General features: G+C 58.2%; 3 protein-coding genes across 3 annotated transcripts in view; 1 reads left to right on the top strand and 2 right to left on the bottom strand.

Annotated features, from left to right (window-relative positions):
* SPTBN5 (spectrin beta, non-erythrocytic 5) overlaps positions 1 to 7447 on the top strand; it is a 30024-nt gene extending 22577 nt beyond the window's left edge. Inside the window, 4 exon segments of the mRNA XM_036248491.1 lie at positions 16 to 131; positions 1188 to 1283; positions 1901 to 1960; positions 7265 to 7447. Coding sequence (XP_036104384.1) covers positions 16 to 131; positions 1188 to 1283; positions 1901 to 1960; positions 7265 to 7447 — 455 coding nt within the window.
* Positions 7448 to 7537: 90 nt separating this feature from the next.
* PLA2G4B (phospholipase A2 group IVB) lies at positions 7538 to 16386 on the bottom strand. Its single transcript, XM_036259841.1, has 20 exons — positions 16378 to 16386; positions 15224 to 15296; positions 14807 to 14943; positions 14552 to 14683; positions 14193 to 14233; positions 13976 to 14018; positions 13670 to 13724; positions 13245 to 13372; positions 12946 to 13029; positions 12624 to 12661; positions 11672 to 11807; positions 10799 to 10935; positions 10368 to 10590; positions 10126 to 10243; positions 9699 to 9836; positions 9417 to 9521; positions 9076 to 9255; positions 8578 to 8744; positions 7897 to 8083; positions 7538 to 7752 (listed from the first exon to the last, which is right to left on the bottom strand). The coding sequence occupies exons 1-20, from the start codon at positions 16384 to 16386 to the stop codon at positions 7538 to 7540; spliced, it is 2346 nt and encodes a 781-aa protein (XP_036115734.1).
* A 961-nt stretch (positions 16387 to 17347) lies between these two features.
* Positions 17348 to 24780, bottom strand: JMJD7 (jumonji domain containing 7). The gene is made up of 8 exons (XM_036259853.1): positions 24690 to 24780; positions 19933 to 20086; positions 19605 to 19858; positions 19296 to 19352; positions 18717 to 18812; positions 18412 to 18488; positions 18021 to 18180; positions 17348 to 17907 (listed from the first exon to the last, which is right to left on the bottom strand). The coding sequence occupies exons 1-8, from the start codon at positions 24751 to 24753 to the stop codon at positions 17819 to 17821; spliced, it is 951 nt and encodes a 316-aa protein (XP_036115746.1). The 5' UTR covers positions 24754 to 24780; the 3' UTR covers positions 17348 to 17818.
* Between the last annotated feature and the right edge of the window lie 176 nt (positions 24781 to 24956).

The raw sequence follows: 24956 nt of genomic DNA, 5'->3' as shown, positions 1-24956 counted from the left end.
CATCCTCTCTGCCAGGGTGGCACAGCTTCCGTGGCAACCGGCTCTAGTACCAGCGGCAGCTTGAAGATGCCCTGGAGATGCACACATTGGCCTGTGAGCTGGACGCTGTCCCTGAGCGGATCAGGGAGAAGGTAAGAGGTCAAAGAGCAAATGCAGCCCAGGGGTGAGCAAAGCCCCCATGGCCCTGCCCTTCACCCCTCTCTCCTCTTCAGCTGGGGTAACTTGGGGGCCTGTTGGGGGGCCCTAAGGATCATCTCTGCACTATAGAAGCTCCCACTGCAGTCTTGGAGGCTAGCCTACCTGGATCCCCTCACCCCCAGAGCCCTGAGAGTCCAGAGGCCAGACCCCCGCCGCAGTGTTTCCTCTGTTGTCCCTGAGCAAGGTCAGAACTGCAGCGTTCGCCTCCGGCCGGGCTGTCCACGCGGGTCCCCACAAAGGAATGAGGGGCAACCGCCTGTGGATATGGAAGCACCTCACATGGAAGCAGCCTGCCTCAGAGGAAACCCCCACCCAAGTCTCTCCTCAGAACCTTCCTCCTTCACAAAAAGAAGGGGCCTCTGGTCAGGGTGGCGCCCCGCTCCAGCCCCACGGAGGGCCCTGGGAAGGGATCAGGCTGGGTGCTTGCTTTCTACCCAGAAACCCTGCAGCCAGTGACCCCTCGGCAGTGAGGGAGGGGCTGGAGAAAGGCCAAGCCGCTATCTCCCCGCCCGCCCAGGCCAGCCTGGTCCGGGCCCTGGGCTGCGCGCGTGCAGAGGCTGCTGTGGAAACGCGAGAAGTTGGAGCAGGAAATGGGCCTCATCCAGGCCCAGGTGGAGGCGTGCAGCTAGGTGTGGAGGTGGCCCGGTTCCTCCTCTGTGGGGCCCCGTGGACAGTGGCTGCAGCTCTGGAGCAGGGCCCAGAAGTGGCACGAACCTTCCGTGCCCTTGCTGACCCATCGTTCAGTCCTCACACGTCCCTTCGGCCCCAGTTTTCCCCTCAGACTCTCTGTCCTTCAAACAACTGTCTGCGTTGTCACCCCATTTCTCCCCAGCCCCTGGGCCCTCCTTTGGCTGAGGGGCTGCAGGGACGGAGGCACTGGTGGGCTCAGGGGCAAAGAGGGATGTGCAGGACTAGCTGATGGACCCCGTGGGCAGGAGGGAGTCGCTGGATGCCTGGCGCCAAGCTCAGAAACCGCGGCACCGCCGCAGGAATTGCTGGTCTGGGCCCAGCGGCTGCGGGCTGAGATGGATGCCCAAAGCCCCGCAGAGGCCTGGCGCATGCTGGAGGAGCACCAGGGGCGAAAGGTGAGCTGTCCAGACCCGGACCTTTCCTGGGATCCCGCTTCCTCTCTACCCTGTCCCTTACTGTGATCCCAACTTTCTCGTGGGTCCTTCTCTGTCACCTGCCTCTGCCTTTCTCTCCCATTCCACCCCCTCAGCTGTCTCCCCACTTCTCCTCCTTCCCACCGGGCCTCCTCCAGCCCCAAAGCCCAGCCTCTGGGATCCGAGTCCAGTCCTGTTACAGGCTGAGCTGGACTCCTGGACAGACAGCATAAGCCTGGCCCAGAGCACGAGGCGGTGACTGCTTGGCTTAGACCCTGGCTGGCTTAGACCAGGAGCTGGACAGCCTGGGAGGGAGCCGGCGGAGCACCAGTGCCGCTGAGCAGGCTTTGGAGCTACAGGGGGGCAGCCTCATGCTGCCCCCACCCACTGGGCCTGCACTAACCCCAACAGCCCTGTCAAAGCCAAAGCCAGAGAGGCTGCTGTGCCAGGCCTCTTCCCGCCACCTACCGTCCAGCCTGCCCACGTCGTGCCTGCCGTGGACTCATTCTGTTGAGCCAGGCCCCAGGTCCCTGTTTTCTCCACTGGGCCACCAACAGGTTCATGCCACCACCTCCTCTTGCCTTTTCCTTGCTCAACAGCTTTTTCTGCGCTCTGTGGAGCAGACGGGAAGTTGGCTCCGCAGCCGGAAGCGGCTGTCAGTGAGGGTCTGGGGCAGGTGCCCGCAGCGGGGAGGGCTCAGACCAGCCAGTGCTGCCTGAGCCCCCGGCCAAGGGGTCTCCCTACCTCAGGCACACCCACCACTGAGCCGTCACCGAGCCCGTCCCTGTGAGCAGTTCAGCTGGGGCTCAGAGGGTGTGCGTGGCCCTCCACCCATTCTTGCCTTCTTCCCACCACCCTCCTCACCTGCTTACACCCAGAGTTTGCTTTCCAACACTGTCCCAACCCTGTGGCAGGCGAGCCTGACTCATGGGAAACCTGGGAGGACAGTCGGGGCAGCCCGTCCTGTGCGGAGGTGTCCTCCCCGGGAGTGCGGAGGGAGGCGTCCCTGTCAGGTGGAAAGCCCCACCTGCCCTGGACATTCTGACACAAACCTCGTCCCTCAGCACCTTCCCTGGCTGAGACTCGGCCCTGCGGCCAAATGCAGCCTCGAGGTGCTGGGGTGGGTTTGAGCAGAGCGCTCACCGTGAGTGCGATGTAGGTGGGCACGCAGGTAGCTTAGGATGGGGTGGGCCTGCCCCATGGACAGTATCCCTGCTCCCACCAGGACCCCTTGGCCGATGCAGAGACCCTCTGGACTGGGACCTGGAGGCACAGGCGGGAAGGATCAGCGCACTGGGAGCCACAGCCCACAGCGGGCTGGACACCCCGAGGCCGAGTGCTCTAGCCCAGTGCCAGGCCCTGGTCCTCAGGGACGCCTGGCTCTGGGCTAAGGGGAGTTGTGGGTGGGCCTGCGTGGGCAAGGGGCATCCTGCTTCCTTTCCTGCCCTCTGCCTCTTGGCCCCGGCTCCCCAGCCTTTTCCAAAGGCTGCAGTCGGGTGCCAGGGCCCCACCACCCCCAGCCCTGCAGCGAGCTGGCCCATTGCAGATGCCAAGCAGCACATGGACATTTGGCTGAGATGGGGGAGCTTTACAAGGACACATATACTGGGAAACAGAGAGAAACAACCTCACGGGACGACGGTACCGGAGTGCAGTGGCCAAGCCTCCGGCCTCGGGAGCTGCCCACTCGTGGGGGGCTTGCAGCAGATCCCTCATGGAGTCTACAAGCAGACCAACACTTGCCTCTTGGGCTGCGTGAGGATTGCAAAGGCAGCCTCAGTCTTAGTAAGGTGCCCGGCACTTGGGTCGGCTGACAGATTTTTATACTCATTTAAATGAAACTAACACAGTGTACAAAACACCGGGTTCCATCTGTATTTCCTCACAAAAGCCCAGCTGGTTCAGCCGCCTTGTCCAGCTCCTCAGACTTCCAGATCAAGGTGGATCTTGGCCCGAAGCTGGACCCCAAACTGGCAGGGTGTCCATCCTGAGGGAGCCCACCAGGGCCCATAGTGTTTGTGAAGCCTGGTACTGGTGCTCTGGCAGGGACAGGGTGAGCCAGCCTCTCCTCCCTGCAGGTGGACCCGAGGACCCTGGAGGAGGGGAAATTTGATTGATGGCAAACATTGGTTTGCTGGTCTCTGTCAACACCCTCTGCACAGCCACGTCAGAAGGGTCCTGGCAGGCCCAGCTGTCCCCACAGGACAGTGCCACCCCGGCCCCTCCCCTCCCAGGCTTCCAGCATTCTCTCAGCAGGGGGAGACAGAGGTTAGTGCACCAGCGGTGGGGCGCTGCACCCAGGGTGGGTGGGGGGGTTAAAACTGCTTTTCCTGTTTTATGATCTAACTTTTTTTGCGCACATGACAGTGTACTTAAGATATTGGCATGGCCCTGGTCGGTTTGGCTCAGCGGTTAGAGCGTCAGCCTGCGGTCCAGAGAGACCCGGGTTCGGTTCCCACTAAGGGCATGTACCTCGGTTGCAGTTTGTCCTTGGCCCTGGTTGGTCGTGCAGGTGGCAGCCACTGGATGTGTCCCTTTCACATCGATGTTTCTCTCTCTCTCTCTCTCTTCCTCTCCCTCCCACTCTATCTGAACAAAAAATGGAAAAGTTTCCTCGGGTAAGGATAAAAAAAAAAAGATATTGGTATGGAGGTACATACATATATAAATCTATAGCTAGATACATGCGCACACACACACAAATACATATATATTTGGGAGGTGCCCACTCAAAAATTCTTACTGAGAGCAGTTCGTGATCAAAGGTGGTTCAGACTGTACTAGTCAGCTCGGGCTGCCGTAACAAAACACCAGACTGGGTGGCTTAAACAAGACATTTATTTTCTCACAGTTCTGGAGGCTGAAAGTCCTAGACCGAGACTTTTTGGCAGGGTTGGTTTCTCCTGAGGTCCCTGTCCTTGGCTTACCGAGGACTGTCTTCACCCTGTCTGTCTTCACATAGTCGTCCCTCTATGTGTTTCTGTGTCTTCATCTCTTCTTCTAAGAACACCAGTCATATTGTATTATGACCTCATTTTAACTTAATTACCTCTTTCTTAAAGACCCTTTCTCCAAATAGAGTCGCATTCTGAGGTTCTGGGCAGTAAGGATCTGGGGAGTGGGGGTGGGAGGCACAGTTGAGCCCACAAGGAAGAGAGGAGACAGAATGTCCCTCCCCTTCAGAGGAGTCCCCAGATGCAGGGTATACTGATACCAGGAAAGGCTGTCCTTGGCTGGCGGGGCGCCCATCTGCACCCATGTGCATGTGCACACCCCCGTAGCAACTCCAGGTCCTGGTGGGCGGACCTGCCGGCACGAGACCCCCCTCGGGCAGGGAGGAGGCACTTCCAGAGTGAGCCCAGACCCCTCATCGCCAACCGGAGGAGCTCCAGCAGCTAGACTCTCCTGCAGGATTCCGAGGTTCCCCTGGGCTGGGGTGGGGAGTGGTTGCCCCAGAGAGGGCAGCCCAGAGGTTAGGGGGCGGGAGAGCCCTGGGCAGAAGCCTGGTCCTCCCTGTGCACCCAGGTGGCCACAAGGCTCAGGGAAGAACCTGGTGGCCCTGGAGGAGGGCTGCGGGGCCGAGCCCTGCGCAGACGCAGCTGTGGAAGCAGCAGGATCTGCAGGCCGAAGGCGGCGGAGGGCAAGGCCGGGGCCTGAGGGGGGCGCCAGGGACAGCCCGGCAGGCCAGAGCAGGAGGCGACTCCAGAGCCCCGGCCGGCGCCCTGGGTCACCGCAGTGGACAGCCCACGCTCGGAGTGCGTTCCGTGTGCGGGCACCGTGCTACTGCCCAAGGGGAGTGAGGGGCAGCAGCTTCCCTGGGCCCTCTCTCCCAAAATGATGTCTTTTCAACAATTTTAAAGGTAGTGTTTCTACATGATAGTTTTTAAAATTGTCTTAGAAAAATATTAGAAGACACGGCACAGCTGCAGTCCTGGAGTCAAAGTGTAGCCTCTAAATTTACCCTGAACCTGGGCTGGCTCCCTCTGATATAAAGTTCCTTGCTAAGTATTTTAGATGTTTTATTTCATCTAAACAAAATAACCATTATCATCTCAATGAAATGGATAAGGCAAATGAGTTCGGAGAGGCTAAGGAACTTGCCCAAGACCACCCAGCCAGCACAGACCCGACCACGGTGGTGGAGCCGACACAGGTGCCCTGGCAGTAGTCCATCGCGTGGCTGTAGGAGGGACAGAGGCTGCTGCAGACCTTCAGTGCGAGTGGGTGGAGTAACCCCCACGTTTCAGACCCCTGCTCACTCTCAGTAGCAACAGTAAGTCAGGGTCTCAAGGCTCTTTCTCCAGATTCCATGGCTGCCCCCCACCCTCCTCACTGAGGGAGATGCACCGACAACCCCCCATGGCCCTTGGAGCTCCCGCAGACGGCTGGCCCTGCAGAGGAAACTCCACAAGGCGCCCACCGCCTCTCCTGCTCAGGCCAGACCCGAGGTAAGGGACACCCTCATGCTAGAAAACTCGCCAGGCTGTCCACCCCTCCTCTCCAAGACAGAGCACTGTCTGCAGGACAGCCAGACTCCTCCTGCACCCTTGCCCTTGTCCCTGCTCCAGGGGACAGGGAGTCAGGATGTCCCCCAGACCACACAGATTCACACAGTTACAAAGACACGCACAACCAGAGGAGCGCTCACATCGAGGCGGGTGGCAGCCACGAGTCGCTGGTAAATTTTCCACTCACACTCCTCCTGCGGGACCCAGATTCCAATGTATGGTCCAAGTGATGGGTGGCTGAGTGAATGGCCTTGTCCTGGACACAGTGGCTTCCAAGGCTACTAAGGCAGCCACTTCCGCTCTGTGACTCTAGCCACATGCCCAGGACAGGGACTGAAGTCGCTGGGCCGAGGCAGACAGATGCAGTGAGAACCAACCATCTCCATCCACCTCACACACCAGTCACTCCTGCAGCTGCCTGTTGGCTCCGTTTCCATATCCCATGTGGACGTCAGGAGGAGGTAGGGTGTCCCCGGGGAAGCCTGGGGCACGAGTGTGTGGAGAAGATTCTGGGGTCACTAGGTCCTAAATTCACTCTGCCTCCTTGTTCCCTCCACAGGTCCCGGCCCTGAAGCAAACCCTGAGGTACCACCAAACCTCAAGGCTACATGTGAGGACACCCCCCAGGTGTCCTACTGACTTTGGGCATACACGGTTGCTTGTTAAGAGAGGGGAGCCCCACAAGGTCACAGATTGGTCAAGCTATGCTAGTCTCTTTCTTTGACGCATCTGGTTCAGATCTGGCCATCCCTACTGTGGGACAGGAAGTAGCCCTTGACTGAATTCCTGGCCACACCCCAAGGTCCCTGACCAGGAGAGGAAGGGGTGCCGGCCGTCATCGCCTGCAAGTCGACTCACCTGGCCAGGGCTGCAGCAGAGACTCACCCCCACCCACCCAAACCTCCTCCTGCCTGCTTAGACAGGTGCCAGGAGCAGATGACCCACGTCTTGGTAAGCCCATGCTGACTCGCGAGCTTCGTGAGACACTTTGTTTCTTAAACCAGTCCTTGCAACCCAAGCCTGGAATAACATGTCCCTTCTTGGCAACAACGACCGCCTCAGAAAATGCCTTATGTGTGTAAGAGCCTCTGTCATATATAAAGTGCTCTATTTTTCACTGTACAACTATGCAAGGGGGGGAGACCAGACACAGGCCACAGGGCTTTAAGTCCCCCCCCCCTTTTTTCCTTGATTTTTTTGAGAGAGAGAGGACGGGAGAGAGAGAGATAGAAACATCAATGAGAGAGAACACTGATTGGCCATCTCCTGCATGCCCCCACTGGGGATCGAGCCCACCACCTGGGCATGTGCCCTGACCCGGAATCAAACCAGTGACCTCTTGGTGCATGGGTCATGCTCAACCACTGAGCCTGACACAAACATGGTCAGTGCTGTGCTGGGCTCCCCCAGCTCTACCCCCGGGGGACACAGGCTCTGAATCTTCTCCTTACTCAGACGGAAGCCTTCTCTGGGCGGCAGCATGGGGACCAGGCTCCAGCCCGTTTAGAAGGCTCGACGTACCCGGAGGTGTCTGTGGCAGGCTTGCGGGGAATTCAGTGCCATGTCTGGGTGTACTGGGTACACGCAATGGTGGAGCCCCCAGTGGGGCCACCCGCACCCCCCAAGGTCCTGGAATAGCTGTTGATGATGTTCTCTGCCCCGACTGAGCCAGAGCAGCCGGACAGATGGAGGGTGGGCCGGGTGGGAGCCCAGGCCAGGGGGCCGCCATCACTGGGGCCTGTGCCGCCGCCGCCGCCGCCGCACAGCCTCACGCAGGGCCCCCAGCAGCTGCTCCCGGTTGTTGCAGATGTTGTAATGCGTCAGGTGGAGCAGCTTGTCCACGTCCTCCTGGCTGTAGGTCACCTTCGAGTAGTGGTACGGGGAGTTGGATGAAGACAGGTTCACCTCCCCAGCCTCCTTCTCCTCAGCTGTCCGGCGGACTCCTAGTGGGAAAGAGTGCAGCCAGGCACGAGGGGACGCACTGGGGCTGGAGGGGTTGGGGTCACCTTGGGAGAGGCATAAAGGATGGAAGAGGGGGGATGAGGGATGGCCCAGGGCACCAGGAGGTGGAGGGGCTGGGCGCTCACCAGGGGCTGAGTGCTCCCGGAAGGAGTCGTTGACCAGGGGGAAGTGCAGCACGGCCGGGGCCTCAGGGCAGCCGGGGTCTGAGAACAGGTGGCACTCGCGAGGCTGGCGCTGTTCCTCAGGGCTGGGCGAGACGGGTGGGAACGGGATCCCCTGCTCCTGGCAGAACCGACCGAGGAGCTGCAGCTGCTGCAGGGCGGGCAGAAGTGGCATCAGGGAGACGGGCCCACAGGGCTCCCCAGAGTCCTCAACAGCAGGCTGGCTGAACGCGGAGGTCTGCTCACACACGGGCAGCGCCCGGAGGACACTCAGACCCCAGCAGGCCCAGCAGAGCCAGGCTGGACTCGGAAACACGTGCTAACAATGCCAGGTTCTGCAACTGGGAGACACAAAGCAGGGGCCCCAGAGGTCCCGAACCAATCGGGGGCATGGGTGCAATCAAGGGGACCAAAATATAAAGGACATTTAAACAGTTCCCCCATCACTCCAACTTCCTGAGCAGAGTGAGTTCCCTTGGTTGTGGAGTCTACGAACTGTTTCCCATTCACGGGGTGTCACTGTCACAGCCCCTAAGGAAAGTAGGCCGGATAACGACTCCAGAGCAGACCAGCGAGAGACATAAGCCAGGATGTCGGGCCAGGCCCAGGGCTGCCCACCACCTCCCAAGCCTGCCCGCAGTCCACCTGAAAGGCTCCATGGAGGTTGTAATCCAGCGACAGGATGAGGTCCACGTCCCGTGTGGGCCGCAGGAGTGGGGGACAGCTGGTGTTGACAAGGTAGCCAACATCCAGCAGGCAGAGGTAGGGCTCTGCAGGCGTTAGCTGGTTGGGGAGCCCGTCCAGCTTGGTGGCTAGAAGGGTTGGGAAGATGGGGTGAAGTAGCTGTCACAGGTGCTCAGGGCACCAGCCCCTGGGGTCTAGTGCCAGCTCCTTGGCGCTGGTAGGAGACGCGGCCCTCTGGCCCTGCCCTCACCGAGGCAGCACCTCCACTTCCCGAGACCCTGAGGTGGGCCCTGATCCCTAACAGCAGAGAGACAAGGGCTCTCGCTCCAGCAGCCCAGGAAACTGAGCTCAAAGGGCATGAGGATGCGGTGTCAGAGTGTGTGTGCCTGGACCAAGGACCCAAGGCTCAGGCGGCCATGGGATGGCTCTGGAAAGCTGAGATCAGGGAAAAGCAGATACCTTTCCAGGTGGAGAAGTGAGGATGCTGGAAATAGTCCTTGTGGAAATGGAGGCCGTACAGGAAATTGTGGGTGGCCTGGGCAAGCGGGCGCCGCGTCAGGAGGTCAGTGAAAAACTCGGCTATTCTGCCGGCCACCGTGGGAGGCTCTTCTATCTTCAGAAGGGGAACCTGCTCCTTGTCTGCAGTCGAGAGGGGAGGAAATGGGGTGTCTTTCAGGAAATGGGTACTCCTGGGCCCTTATCCCAGCCTCTGTGGACTCCCAGAGGCCTGAGAGTCCACGTTTCCCCAAATACTGCCCCCCGGCTCCCACCACACCCTCACGAGGAGTCCAGGCACCTACCCAGGCTGGCCTGATCCTGTGCCCAGCGGTCCCAGAACTGGCTGGGCTCTGAGGACCAGTACAAGCTGTCCTGGAGATTGGCTGCATACAGGTTGCTCCAGATACCTGAGACAGGGGACACGTGGGAAAGAACCCCCACCCCATCACACCCTGACCCTTCCCCCAAGGCCTGTCCTGGACCAAGAAACCTTTCAGTGACTAAACTGGGAAGTCGAGACCCACCACCTCCCCTAGACCCATTCTCCCCACTGCCCCAGCTTCTCCAGCCTCCAACCCCCTCACCTTCCAGGAAGCAGATGCGAGACTCAGGCAGCTGCTTCATCAGGCGTCCCATGAAGAACTCAGAGCCAAAGAGCTCGGAGGGGATGAAGGCCCCGTACTTGGGAAAGCCGACCTCGTAGGGGGAGAATTCGCACCACTCTGTGAGAAGGCCACACGCCTCACTATGGGCCCAGGACCTGAGGACCCTCAGCACCAAGGCAGCCACCACAGCTTCACGTCAGGGCCGCCTAGTGACCAAGAGGCTCAGCCTTATTGCTGGCACTCTGGGCATGAGACCTAAGGCCCCTGTCCCCATCCCAAAGCCTGAATGAGCCTCTGGAAAGCACAGGGCCTGGCCCAGAAGAGGTGGGTAGAACACACACCTCCCACACAGGCTCAGCCACCCTGCCAATCATGAAAGCATGGGTCTCAGCTCCAGGCTACTCACCTCCAAATTCAAAGGTAGTCAGGTTCTTCCCTTTGGTGTTGAGGGCACAGTAGATGGGCAGAGGATTCTGGCCGTGACTCAGGGCCTCCCGCTGGTCTGAGAGTTTGTGGTCATGGGGCTGGGGGCGTGGGGGAGATGATTAGAACCTGAAGCCAGTTTGCTGGTGCCTGAGGCCTTTCCCACCCGCTGCCCAGGGTTGCTCCCATCTCCAGTTGGCTCCCCAGGCTGCACCCTCCCCACACCTCATCACGCAGCAGTGCCTCATTGACGAGGGCCCACAGGTTGGTGAAGCAGGCCGGGTAGCCCAGGCGGGCACGCTCAGCCAGCTCCTGCCGGTACCGCTGCAGCTGGCTGGGGGCCAGCACGCCTAGTTTGCTCTTGGTCACCTGGGTCTTCAGCAACTCAGTGGGCTTTGCCAGGTCCTTCTGAGACCACTCAGGGTCCTCGTAGAGGTTGGCCAAAGCCCTGGGAAAAGTCAAAGCCAGAGGGACCTGCTGCATACCTTGGTCTCTATTCTAGGACAGCAGCCTGGCAGGCACCTTCCCAGCCCCCGAGCACATTTCTCCCTGGCACACACCCTCTCTCTGCCCTTCCATTTGCTCAGAGGCCTATGTGGTCTAAGCCAACCCGACCAGCCACCCAGGCGTCTGCACTCAACCTGCCGCCAGCTCACCAGGTGGATCCCGAGGCCCCTGTGATATAGGAGACGCAATCCAGGAGGCCCAGCTCCCTCAGGCCGGCCAGCTGCCCATACAGGGAAGTCATCGCCCGGATCCCACCGCCGGTGGCCATTATAGCTATCACTGGGATCTGAAAGAAGACAGCAGGCTGAGAGGGCTTGGGGAGGGGGAGCCGAGCCACAGGAAGAGCAGGTAGTAAGCCAAGTGGCCACTCAGCCCACCCACAGCTAAGGCTGCTCGGAATCTAATCAGGGCTCTTGGGCCCAGATCCAGTCGGGCCTGCTGAAGAGGGTCTAGTCAGAGTAAGTAGCCTCTTGAGGGCCAGATTTGTCTTATTTTAAGAACTCCAGGGAAAACAGACCAGAATAATTCCAGGCCTCATCTCCTCATCTCTAGCCCCTGAGTAGTCTGGTGGGCTTTCTGGGAGCCCCAGGGCCCCCTCCGAAGTTTCCCATGTAGCCACCCCCTCCCTCTTGCAAGGAGAGGTCATCTCCCCAGAAGATGCCCAGGCTAATCTGAACCTCCAGGGACCGTCCCAGGCCAGCAGGCAGCCCTCAGACTATGTCTCACTGATCAGTCAGACCAGGCCCAGTCTCACAGCTTGGACAGGCCAAGGATCAAGAAACAAGAAGGAAAGCTAGCCCAGTGGGGTAGTTTGCAATATCCAAGTGTCTCAAGCAGTGCTCCAAATCTGATGTGGTCAAGCTCTTGGGAACACTGAGAGAGAGGGCAGTGAGCAGGGGCAGGCAGAGCCCGGCTCGGCAGCTGCTCTGGTTTGGTCGGGGCACAGCCAGCTCCAGCATTCAGCACCGGGCTCTGGGCCTGAGCGAGCCGAGCATGCCTGCCGCACCCAGCCCAGCCCAGACCTCGTCCTCCTGCAGGTCTCCATCCAGCTGCAGGGCCTGCTTCAGGGCCTTGGCCACCACCTGCTTCCTCTTGCTCAGGAAAGCTCTCTCCTCGGCACAGGGCCCGCAGCCCAGCCGCACGGCCAGCTCCTTGGGTCTGTGTGGACAGAAAGGGACCATGAGGCAGCTCCTGGGCCTCATCAAAGAAAGGAAGGGGGTCTGCTTCCCTGAAGAGCTCACTGCCATCTCCTCTCCTCTCTTCTCCCCAACCCTCACCTCCCCCCAAGTCCTGAGAGGTGTGACACACGAGGGTGTGAGGGCAGAGGGGAACCAGGCCCGTGTGGGACACACAGGCTGCAGCAAAGCCACTTTACAGGTCCAGGAACACTGGTGACTACAGACAGGCCCCTGGCAGGGACCCAGCACCACAGATCACTTCCACCTCTCGACTCCTCTCCCTCACCCACCCAAAGCGACTACAGAGAGGATGGGACCAGTGTCCCCACCTCTTTGCGGCAGCAGCTGGTCTGCCAGGCCAGTGGAGGGCCAGGGCCCGCAACTCCTCGTCTCGTGAAGGTTCACTAAGGTCCACCCACAGAAACCACCATCCGAAGTGGCGAGATTTCTCTCCTGTTCCTTGCCCTCTCTGTGCCTCAAACCACTCTCCTCACCTTCCACCCGTTTTCCAGCCAAATGTTTATCAAGTGCCTCCCAAGTGCCAGGCTTGGAGCTCGGCACACACCCCTCCGCCTAAAGCAGAAATGCAAGTCAAGTGGGAAAAGGAGCCTTTATGTGCCGAGGCTCCCGGACATCACGCTCCTGGGAGCAAACCGGAGCATCGAAGAGAAGATTCCAGGGGGCTGTGCTGGGAGCCACCCCCCTCTCCCTTTCTCCAGGCCTAGTGCCTGACCATCGGCCACCGTCCCTGACTGCCTCCCCCGCGACCTCTCCCAGGCCCCGCCCGGTCTCTCACCCTTTTTCTTTATTCAGCTCCACCCTCATCAGAGGCTCCTGAAAACATGAATGTTCCAGTCACAAAGGTGGGCCACCCTGCTCCTCTCATCCCAGCCTGAGCCACACCCCGCAATGTCCCCATGCTCCCTTGGGCCCCCAGCCGTCCCCACAGGGGCCGGGCCTGACACCTGGAGACAGGATTGCTCAGAGGACCCCCCAGAGCCTGGCCCAGCACTCTCTGGGGCACAGCCTGAGGCGAGCTGCTGCTGAAGTAGGCCAGCCCTTCGAGGCCTGCGCCCAGCCCTGCCTGTGCAACGGCTTTCTCCCCGCGGTGACAGTACCTGGGACGTCGGGAAGACGAGCCTCACCACTTGGCCAGAGGGCAGGGCCCTCAGGGGCACCTTCAGTTGCTCCTGGGGGGCATCCTACAGCGGCAATGGAAGAAGAACTAAGAATCTCTGCAAGGACCTCACCAGGAGTGACAGAGCAGCAGCAGGAAGGGGACACAGGCCAACATCAGCCCCACACTCTTCCCAGGTGCCTGACTCCGCCAGCGCGGGGCAGGTGAGTGAAGGACAGCCTGGAGGAGGTGCTGAGGAGGGAGGCTCTGTGGGCCCCTCGCGGAGCGAGGGCACCGTACCTGCAGGCCGACGCTCAGCTCCTGCTCCCAGCAAGCCGGGCAATGGAAGCAGGAGGCAGCGCCCACGGAGGCCTCCTGTGCACCCTCATAGGACCCGGGAACCGCAAGCTGAACTCTGCCCTCTGCCCCTGGAAACAGGAACCAGAGCGGAGAGGCTGGGAATAGGATCTTGGCCCACAGAGGCTCTCGTTTTGCCTAAAGGACTTGGGGACACTTCCCTCCCCCCACTGAGGCGGACGTCTGGCCCAGGACGAGGCTGGAGATGGAATGCCCCTCCACAGCCCCCTGAGGACCAAGGGGAAAAGCCCCCGCATGGATTTGCGCCCCCACCCCTGCTCCTGCCTAAGAGTGAGGGACCCCTCCACGTTCCCCTTAGAAAGGGGAAGACGGGAGCTGAGGGCTATCCCAGGCGTTCAGGGACTCACCCTTCTGGTCCCCAGCCTCCTCCAGTCGAACATGCAAGCAGGAGAGCTCCCGGGCCTGCCATTAAGGGAGCCCCTCAGACGTGAGCCCCTCCCAACAGAGGCGACCGCCCTCCCAGCACCCTAGTTCTTGCTCCTCAGCACTTTATTGCCTTGGCCTGAGTCACCAAACATTTCCGGAAGTTGTATCCTCTTGAAGAACTGAAATCCCAGGGTCCCCAACTCAGCTCTGCCCCCCAACCCCATGGTGGGCCTGAAGCTTGGGGAGGAGGACAAGCAGACGGCTCGAGGGAGGGGTTCCAGACTCACCACCAGGATGCCATTGCTGACGAGCTGCTCAGTACAGTCTGTCCTGAAAAGAGCCCCCAGTGACCCTAAGCAGGAGTCCAGGTTCCAGGTGCTCACCCCCAAGGAGGCCCGGGCACTCCCCTCTACCACCGGATGTCTGGGGGTCTGGGTGCGCTGCGCCCTGTCCTTCCCAGAAGGAAGCACTCCCACCTGGGAACTGTCCCATGGCCCGACTCACAGATTCTGCAGACGAAATTCAACTTCCAGCTGCACCTCACCCTGGAAAAGGAAAGCAGCAAGTTAGAAGGGGGAGGCAGGGGGAGGAAAAAGTGAGGGTGTGGGGAGAGCAGATTCCAACCCAGACGCCAGCGGGGGCTGCTGGGACGCCAGTGGTGCATCACCAGGCTGCTCTGTCCACCTCTCTGGTCTGCCCCAAAAAAGCTGCCCTGGGCTGTGTCAAGAAAGAGGGTTGGGGACAGAACTGCAGTCTCAGGGGGCGGTAGCTACCACAGAAGAAGGCCGCAGGTGCTCAGCCGCCCTCCCAAGCATCTCCCTCCCCAGCGCGGAGGCCCGGCCCGGCCCTGGACGTGGCCTTGCCTGAGCGCTTCCGGGAAAGCTTTCGCGGCGGAATTCCCCAATCCGCAAAGTCCCCACGTCATAGAGCACCGACAGCATGGGGTCGTCACTGGTCAGAAGGTCCCGGTCGAAGACCTGCAGCTGTACGACGTTCTGGAAGGGGAAGAGTGAGGGGCTGCAGGAAGGAGGGTGGGACAGGAAGGCACGTGGGGCCGGGCCGGGAGGGGCGGTGGCAGTGGGCAGGGACAGCAAGGACAGGGCTGGCTCCTGGCCCACCTTGAGCTGGCTGTGGATTCGGAAGCGAAAGCTCTGGTTCCAGACGGGGTTTCTGCTGTTCTTCACTGTGTGTGTCTGGAGCCTGTGGCTGGAGGCCGTGGGCAGCCACAGGGTCACATAACAGTCAGAGGGGGTCACTGTGGGAAGGAGGGACGAGCACCCGGTGATTGCCAAGAGCCCTTCCCAGCCTGGCCACCCACAGTCCATGTCCTTCCCTCGCAGGCAGCCCCGAAAGACCCAGAGACCTTAAGGAATGGGGCTGGGTCAGGAGGCAGGAAGAGCCAGCCAGTCCCGCCCTGTTGGCTCCCTCTCCGGGACCCCCTGCACACCCAGCCCTACCCAGGTCTCTCTCCACTGCCCCTGCCCAACTCTGAATGTCGCTGCAGGACTGCCACCCACCCTGTGCCCAGCACTCACCTAGGTCCTTAGAGGGCAAGCCACGGGCTTGCAGGACACGGATGGTGAGCAGGCAGGTCCCGGGCACCTTTGCCTGCAGAGGAGAGAGAAAGGTTTGTTGCAGACAGAGACCCAAAGGAGACGAGGGCCTAAGGGGACGCTGGTGTGATCCCTTGAGGCCTACTCCTGAACCAAAAGGCCCAGCCCTGCCCAGCCACAGGCCTGAAGGGAAGAGAGGCCATGACACCTGCCAAAGCTTACACAGTGCTCTGGCCAGCTCTGGCCCAAGGTCTCTTTGTACATTAACTCAGTCACACAAACCCCTACGTGTGGGGACCACTTATGACCAACCACACAAGGAAACTGAGGCAGAAAGACTAAGTAGTCATTTGCCCAAGATCCAGAGCCAGGGTTGGCCCAGGCCAGCTCGACGTGCTCTCAATCCCCTTCCTGCTCCCAGCCTCTGACAGTCCCTCTTCATCCACACACCCCGCTCACCCTCGATAAGCAGCCTGCAGGCTGGTCTTGGGCGGCAGGGGCCCAGGAAGAGATGTCAGGGCCCGGCCTGGCCCCGGGACCCCTGGTGAGCTTCCCCCACCCCCATACTCTCCACCCCCGGCCAGGGGAAAATTCTGGAAATGGGCTCTCTACTAAGGCAGGGAAAGCAATGACCAGGTCAGATCACCCACCGGTCGTCAAGTCTTTAGGTCCTAGAGGGTCAGGCTAACAGTGGCCCTCAGGCAGCTCTATCTAAACCCATAACCCTGGGTGGGGGATGTGGACCCCAGCAGGTTGCCAAGGCAGGAAAACCTGTGCCAACCAATCTTCCTTTTGGCCTTCAGCTCTGCCTCAGGAGGGGCCCTAATGGATGGATTCCAGAGAAGAGCTGGGGCCCCCATCCCAAGCAACCGAGTCAGAAGGAGCACTGGGGTGGCCACTTCCTTTGGGGCCAGGCCTGCAGCTGGGACTGAGTTACCAGGGCCCAGGTCCGTGGTGCCAGGGAGCTGCCTGGAGCCTCTCCCTAGGGCAGGACAGTCCCTCCCCCCAAGACCCTGCTGCTCCCCTGACTTCCACTCGCCACCCTGGTCCAAGAAGCCCACACCTCTGCTAAGAAACAGGAATACCCAGGCCCTGGGAGAACCAGGGCTTAGAGTGGGATCCCAGTTCCATCTTACCAGAGCCATGGGGCTGGAAGTCCTCGGGAACCAGGGATGACAAGCAGTGGCCGGAGGGCCGAGGACTGTCAGCTTTTTGATCCAGGGCCAGGGATGTCCCAGATGGCTCCAAGCTCCTCCCCAGTCCCTCCCAACTGCCTCTGCTCCACCCCAGCCCCACTCTTTCCTGGACCCGCCACCTCTCCAGGAAATGAGGCACCTAAACCTACATGACATCACTGACTTCCCTGTGGGGGCTCATCACCCCCAAAGACGGTCTCTCCAGCCATCGCCATCTGCACCCACCCCACCCAGCCTGCTCGCCCCGCTCTCACCTGGAAGAGGGGTCTCCAGGAGAGCTTGCTGTCAGAGGCTGAGCAGAGAGACCGGAAGGTAGGGCCTGGAGGCGCCACTTAGGTCTGGAAAGCAGGGGGTGGGCCCAGAGCAGCAGCAAACGGAAGAGCTGTGTCCTCCATGGCAGGGCCTTTTGCAACCTCCCAGTGCCAGTACGACAGGAATACCCAGTCTTGACTAAAGTGGTTGGCCAACCCGAGTGCCCCCAAGCACCATCATGACCTGGCAGGGCGTGGTGTGTTCTATGAAACAGCCCTTCAAAGCCAGCTGCCTCCACCCTTGCGCTGGGGGATGAGGCCTCCAGGTGGGCACTCGGGAAAGGGGCCTCTTTCCTCTCCAGGGCCGGGCTGGGGGGAGAGGGAGTCTGAGTGTGTAGACCCACTCCTTCCACAGAGGAACAGTCTCAGGAGGGGCAGGGGTTTCTGTCCCCTCCTACCTGCAGGAGGAACAGAGGTACCACATGCCACCAGCTGCACCAAAGAATTATGATGAGACTGAGGTCAGCCTGCTGGCTAAGAGGGGCGGCAATGGCTGCCACAAAGAGTGGGGTCTTGGCAGCACAGAGCTCCTCGGGCCCAGGCCCAGACCCAGCCCTCACCCCTAATCAGAGTCACCCTGAACTGTTTACCTGACCCTTCCAGCCCTCACCAGACCACAGAAGGCAACTCTGAGAGGGTGTCAGCACACACAAGTCACAGCCATGTTTTATTGAACAACAACTCCGTGCCAACCCATGCTGTCGTTACAGATACCATCTCCACTCCTCACAACACCCGTGAGGTAGGCGTCACCGGGAGGTATGTGTCTCACAGACAGGACACCGATGCTCGAGGCACTGACTCACCCAAGGTCATGGAGGTGAGGGGCGGGGCTGCACCTGGAGCCCGTCTTCCTCCAGCGCAGGCTGCTGCTTCAGCTGTGAGCTCACAGACCTGCCTGGTACTCCTGGTCTCAGACCGCCTCCAGACATCCTGCAAAGCTGACTGCAAGCTAAGCTGGGCCAGGGGCCAGCACACTCTGACTCCAAGTTGCCTCTGGAACTGACCTGGCCCAGGAGGGGCACGACCTTGTCCATGAGTTGTCCTTGGTAATATTCATCAGGGCTCCATCATTCAAGGCCCGAGGCCTTGGTGAGGGAGTCCAGCAGCTGGAAGTAACTGTACTTGAGGTCATACTCCATATCGTACCAGAAATTCACTGCAGGGAGAACGAGACCTGAGCAGGAGGGTCCCCTTCTAACCTACGGTCTCCCTGACCCATCTCCCAGAGGCCCTGTTGGGCTGCCGCCAGGGGCCTGGGCAGCTCCTCACCAGCGATGCAGGCATGGGACTGCTGGACATGGTGGAACCACAAGGCCGGCAGGTAGAGCATCTCACCAGCCCGCACTGTGCAGCGAAGGGCCTGGGCCTCACTGTAACTGGGGTACTGAGCCAGATCTGGGGCCAATGGGTCCAGTGGGATCCAGGGCACCTGGGGACACAGGAGATGCCCAGAAACAGGCTCGAAGCCCCAGGCCCTCCAATTCCATCTCTTCCAAAGGTAAACACCACGGGCCCTGCCCTCCCCTGCTCAGCACTGGGAGGCCCCCGATCTGGGGATTTTTCAGAGCAAGGTGCCACAGCCCCACCTCTCTCGTGCCTGCTCCTCAGGGCCCAGGTTCCTACCCTTCCCTCTCCCCGGGGCCCAGGACAAGACAGACACCTTCTCCATGGCCTCCTCATCCACCATTTTAAAGGAGCCCTCTTCAGTTAGCTGGTAGGTTGCTGGCGTGTACATCTCTGAAACCAGAGGGAGGAAAGGTGGGGACCCTCGGGTGGCTTGCAGCTTGCCAGTCACTCCCATTTATTTGTTCCCTGGGCACAGGGGCAAGAAGGTCAGGAGTCCTAGTGTAGTGGAGACACTGTCTACACCGCAGGCCTAGGGCACCAACCTGCCCAGGGTCTCACTGCCCTCCTTCCACCTTGGGCTGTCTGCTCCCCAGGTCCCCTGCAGGCCGAGCCCCCTACCATAGGGGATGAAGGGCCGGTCACTGGGTGGATGAAGCAGAAAGTGTTTCTCTCCCGAGATCACACAGTAGAGGTTCTCATAGTGGTCCTTATGCACTGCCAACACAAAGGCCCAGTGGGCAGGGGTATGAGGGGCAGGGCACAGGAGGGGCAAACAGTCATGCTGCGGGCCTTACACCCAAGAGAGCTTATGGTGTTAAGAGAAGAGCACACAACATCAGAGTAGATTTGAGGGGATGCCAAGGTATCTGGTGGGTTTCAAGCATTTCTGATCTCTGTCCTCCAGAGACTTGACATTTCCGAAGCCCTGGGCTCAATTCCACCAGGAGGGAAATTCTAGCAAACAGGTCTCTCCTGAGTTCACCCCCGATCTAGCTGGCCTTTGGAAAGCTTTCTAGGGACCTAGGGAAGCAATGCCCTCCATCCCCAATGCCACGGGGACCTTCCCTCACTGAGCCGTCAGAGGAGGCCCTCTCTTGTGTCTGAGCCCAGAATCCCAAAAGAAATCTTAGACAAAACTCAGTCTAACTTCTGTACAGGCCCAAGCTTCCATTCTCGGTCTCCCCACTTGACACCTACAAGATGTCACAGCAGCTGCCTCCCCCAGCCAGAAGTTCACGGCATCAGGCATCTTTCCTGCAGGTTGGAAGGAGAGGGTGAGTTAGGAGAGGCGGCCCGAAGGCCAGGCTAGGAACCACCACCTTACAGTGATGCGGGCCAGCACCTGGGAGGGGAGCAGGGGGTGCAGGGAGAGGGCAGAGGCGGGCCACTGGTGAGGGGCAGCGATCTTCCGTTCATTGATGTAAAGTCGAGGCCTGGGGACCTGAGCGTTCAGGGCCACGCCATCAAAGGGAGAGCAGACGCAAGCAGGGCCCCACCTCCACTCACCCAGCGCCTCGGAGGCCCAGGGCACGTGGGGCTCCAGATCAGGCAGCAGCTGGGGCAGCTCGGTGGGCAGGTTGGAGCACTGCTTCTGCACGTAGAGGACTCCTGGGTGCTGGGCTCGGCCCTCCAGCACGTCCAGCACGCAGCTCAGGGGCAGGCGGCGCTCAGCAGGCATCACAAAGCGGTCCCCTCGCACAGCATCCGCATAACCATCTGGGGTCACGGCCACGCTCACCTCTGTGGAGCCCACTGTAGCTCTGGAAGAATGGACAGTTGGCCCACACCCAGAGGCCACAAAGCACTGCCCACATCCCGCTGGGGCAGCCCCCACCTGAGGTAGGGGAGCGACCACTTCCGCAGGGCTGGCCAGTGCTGCATGGCGTTGCGGATGATACAGGGCCTGTTGGGGCAGACCCAGTCCCGGGAGAAATGGAGTGGAGTTGGAGGCTTGTCCAGGTAAGGTACAGCAAGAGGCACGTTGAGCTCTGAAAGAGGGGAGCAAGGGCTGAAGCCAATAACACCCAGTTGCTGCCCCACTGTCTGCATAAGAGATGCCCTCCCTGGCAGGCCACACTGTCCCTAGACAATGCCATTGGTGACCAAGGCATCCTGGACAATCAGGAATTGAATGAGGAGGGAAATTTAAGGGAGAAAGCCTGACATACCCACAAACACACCACTATGAGCCACAAGAGTTGGCAGGGCCAGGGGCTACTGCTCAAACCCTCCCTGGGACCATGTCTGGCCTGTACCACGGGCCCTCAGCTCTCCCACTCGGGAATGGCCAACCTCCTGGCATCAGCTAGGAAAGGCAGCCACTGAGGCAGTGCTGGGAGCTCCAGAAGGAGCAAAGCTAAGGCCCCAGGGTTACGGGCTGGTGTGGGTGGGCTGAGGCTGTGGAAAGCACCCTCTAACAGTGATGTTTACAGAGCACCTAGAATGTGTATACATATATATGTGTGTATATATGTGTATATATATGTTTTTTGCTTAATCTTTTCATCTTCTTTCATCCAGACTCCCAACCACCCTCCCCTCTGACAGCTATCAGTCTGTTCCATGTATCCATGCCTGTTTCTATTTTGTTTATCAATTTATTTTGTTCATTAGATTCCACACTTAGAGTGAGGTCACATGGTATTTGTGTTTCTCTGACTAAATTAGTTCACTTAGCATAACAATCTCCAGGTCTATCCATGTTGTTGCAAAGGTAAGATTTCCTTCTTATTTTATGGCTGAGTAGTATTCCATTGTGTAAATGTACCACAACTTTTTTTTTTTTCTTCTTTATTGATTTTAGAGAGAGAGAAAGGAAGAGGGAGAGAGACAGAAACATCGATGAGAACATCGATTGGCTGCCTCCTACATGCCCCTCACTGGGGATCTGGCCCACAACCTGGGCATGTGTCCTGACTGGGAATCGAACGGGTGACCTCTTGGGCATGGGTCCACACTCAAACACTGAGCCACACCAGCCAGGGCCACCACAGCTTTTTTAACAACTCATGTACTAATGGGCACTTGGGCTGTTTCCAGATCTTGGCTATTGTAAATAATGCCACAATAAACCAGGCCCCCCTTTTAAAAATTGTAATCTGCCCAGCCGGTGTGGCTCAGTGGTTGAGCACCAACCCATGCACCGAGAGGTCACCAGTTCAAGTCCCGATCAGGGAACATGCCCAGGTTATGGGCCAAATCCCCAGTGGGGAGCATGCAGGAGGCGGCCAATTGATGTTCTCTCTCATCAATGTGTCTCTCTCTCTCTCCCTCTCCCTTCCTCTCTCTCTAAAATCAATAAAGAAAAAAAAAACCTGTAACCTTCTCCCAATAATTCTTATCCCCATCACCCTGCTTCCTTTATTTTCTTTTTTTTAAAAACGGATTTCAGAGAGGGAGGAAGGAAGGGGAGGGAAAGAAACATCGATGTGAGAGAGATTCATCAATCAGCTGCCTCCTGTCTGTGCCCCAACCAAGGATTGAACTTGACCAGGGACTGGACTCACAACCTAGGTAGGTGCCCTGACTGGGAATCTAACCCATGACCTTCCAGTGCATGGGGACAATGCTCCAACTAACTGAGCCACACCAGCCAAGTCCCTTTATTTTTCTATCATTTATCACCATCTAACACACTATATATTTCACGTATCCAATCGTTTATTGGTCTCTCTCTTGGTAAAAAGTAAGCTTTATCAGGGCAGGGATGCTTGTCTTGTTTACTGGCACATCCCTGGGACCTAGAATAGTACTGAGCACACAAGAGGTACTCAATAAATGTTTGCTTCATGGTTGAATGAAAGTCTCCAACCTCTCCTAGCTGGATGGTTGCTGCAGTGAACTAACTTGTTTCCTTGGCTTAATTCCACTCCCTCTCAAAGCATCACTCACCCGGACCGTCATCTTCCTAAAATACAATCTCATCTTGTCACACCTCCAGTAAAAATGTCTTTGATGACTTACCACTTACTCCTTACAAAATACTGTCTGGCTTGGCATGCATTCAGGTCTAGCCTACTTTTCCAGTCTAGTTTCCTCCTGTCTGCTGCCTGCCCCTTACCACACACTACTAAGGCAGTACCAAACTGTTCCTACTGCTTGCTCAGACTAAAATGCCTTTCTTCTGGCTTTTATCAAGGGTACAGGGCTTTACTTTGTTATTTTCATCCTTGAGGGCTAGCCTGAATGTCTTACTCCCAATGGGCAGTTACTGCCTCTTGCTCCAAAAGGCCACAGCATTCGTTTTCACCTCTGAAGTCATGCTCTCTCTCACAACAGCGTCTCACAGCAGCTTTGCTTTGCATTGCAATTAGTCGGAAAGTGAATGTCATTAGACAAAAAAGTGGAACAGGGTGGGAACACAGGCCCTGGTGGGCCAAGGAAAATGGAAAAGGAAAGAGCGGGCATGTGCGCTTGCTTTACTGGAGGGAGGGTAAGATGAAACCTGCCAAGTAGCCCTGGCCAGTTTGGTTCAGCGGTTAGAGTGTCGGCCCGCAGACCAAAGAGTCACGAGTTCGATTCTGGTCAAGGGCACATACCTCAGTTGCAGTTTGGGCTCTGGTCGGGGTCATGAGTGAGGCAACCAATCAATGTGTCTCTCTCATGTTGATACTCCCCCTCCCCATCTGAAGATAAATGGAAAAGATTAAAAAAAGAAAAGAAATCTGCCAAGCAGATAATGGAGCAGGGAGAAGAGACTGGCAAAGGGCCTTCCAGTCATGCCCATCAAAGCAGTCATCTTGGGGATGGAGGAGGAATGTGGGGCTCAGTAAATCTCCCTATTATTCGCACTAGGTTTTTAAAGTACATGGAAACTGCCCTTTTTTTGTTTTTGTTTTTTTAACCCTTTGTAGTTCTGCAGCTACTTCAGTTTTACTTTTTCACCATTTAATAGTTTTCCTTGACAGAATGGCCACTGTTTTCTCCTGGGGTTTCAAAGTGAGGGAATTTCAAAAGGGATTCAAACAATTCCTTTGGCCCAACAATAATTCTGCTAGAAATTTAGCCAAGAAAAATACTCACACATGTGCACAAAGACGGCTCCAGGCACAATGGCCTCTCCAGTTCCTTGAATACACCAGGCACACTCCCACCTCAGGGCATTTGCCTGTCCATGCCCTCTCCCCTAATGCTCTTCTCTCCGATGTCTGCACAGCTCACTCTCCCTGCCTTCAAGCCTGTGCTCAAATGGTGCCTTATCAAGGAAGCTTACCCTGACCATCATTTAAATTTGCAACCTACCCTGCAGCCCCACATCCTGAGGTCCATCATTTTGCTCCCCCACCCCCTACCAGAGCACTTATCCTGTAACACATTTCTTCTATATAATTTATTCACTTTGTGTGCCTATGGTTCATTGTCTCCTCACTTAGAATTGTAAGCTCTATGAGGGCAGAGATCTGTTTTGTTCAGTGATGTATCGTAAACACACTGAACAGAGCCTGGCACACTGAAATGCTTATGTACAGTCATGGGCCACATAACAATGCTTTGGTCAATGACAGACCACAAATACAATGGTGGTCCCACAAGGTGTGTGGTGATGCTGGCAGTCACATAAAAGTACATATAGCACATTACAACTATAGTAGTAGGCTATAATATCTAAGTTTGTGTAAATCTCTATGATGTTTGCACAACGAAATTACCTAGCCCATGAATGTGTTTGTTAAATGAATACTCAAAGTATTCCTGGCAGCACTACTGAAAATAATAGATTGGGAATGACCTAAATGCCTAACAGTGGGCTGATTAAGTAAATTACAGCACTAGTACCCAGGTGTGAAAAAGATTGCCGTACAGGGATATGGAATGATCTCCAAGATACATAACGCAGAAGAGTATGTGTAAGCTGGCTATTTGTAGGTATATAGTCTTGTGTGCGGATATAAACAGTATTTTGGAAAGATGCGAACTGGGGCATCCTGGCAGGAAAGCGTACTTCACGTTCTAAATCCGTTGTTTTTTAAACCATGTGCCCATGTTCTACTTGTGAGAAATCACGCACAAATAGAAAGAGAAAAGGGAGGAAGAAAGGAAGGGAAATGAGGGAGGAACATAAAAACCAAGCAGCGGAGAGCCCGGGATCACTTGCACAGCTGCCCGATTCTCCCCAAGCTCTGCAGGCCCCCAGCTTGGAGCAGTCCGTTCTTGAACCGAGTTCCAGCAGGGGTTCATGGAGGGAGAATCAGACCACCTTCAAGACTTCACGACAGGAAACGGTGAGACGGGCAACAACACACCCCTGATCATTCAGTGCGGGGCTGGCCGTGGAAAACAGGACAGCACCGAATAGTCAGTCACCCCAGGAAGACACGAGGGCGTGCAAACGCGGCAGGAAGGGCTCCCACCCGCGGGCTTGGAAGAAGAGGTTCGACAGCAGAGTGATCAGGAAGGTGGCATCAAGCAGTCACGTGCACGAGGTTCTGCGCTCCTCGAGGACAAGAACTGGGGTGAATCTGCGGTCCAGGAAGTACCGGGACAAGGCGACTCAGGGACCCAGTCCCCGGCATGCCCACGGTCCCTCCCGCGCCCCGAGACACAGATGCAGTCAACGTCTCAAGACGCCACAGCCTGAGCAAACCCACTCACCTCTTACCGCCGCCGGGAATTCTCGTAACTCCCTCTGCACGGCGTCCAAAGCCGCCTCCGCCATGACGCCGCCACCCCGAGCCCCCGCCCGCCCCGAGGCCCCGCCCTCCGCCCCTGAAGCCCCCGCCCGCCCCGAGGCTCCGCCCGCCCGCCCCGAGGCTCCGCCCGCCCGCCCCGAGGCTCCGCCCGCCCGCCCCGAGGCCCCGCCCTCCGCCCCTGAAGCCTCGCCCGCTCGAGGCCCCGCCCCCGCAGCCCCGCCCCCCCAGC

Source organism: Molossus molossus, unplaced genomic scaffold (assembly GCF_014108415.1).
Source record: "Molossus molossus isolate mMolMol1 unplaced genomic scaffold, mMolMol1.p scaffold_m16_p_1, whole genome shotgun sequence".
Lineage (NCBI taxonomy): Eukaryota > Metazoa > Chordata > Mammalia > Chiroptera > Molossidae > Molossus > Molossus molossus.
The sequence above is the reverse complement of the archived record's forward strand: the minus strand, read 5'-3'. Positions and strand labels throughout refer to the sequence as shown.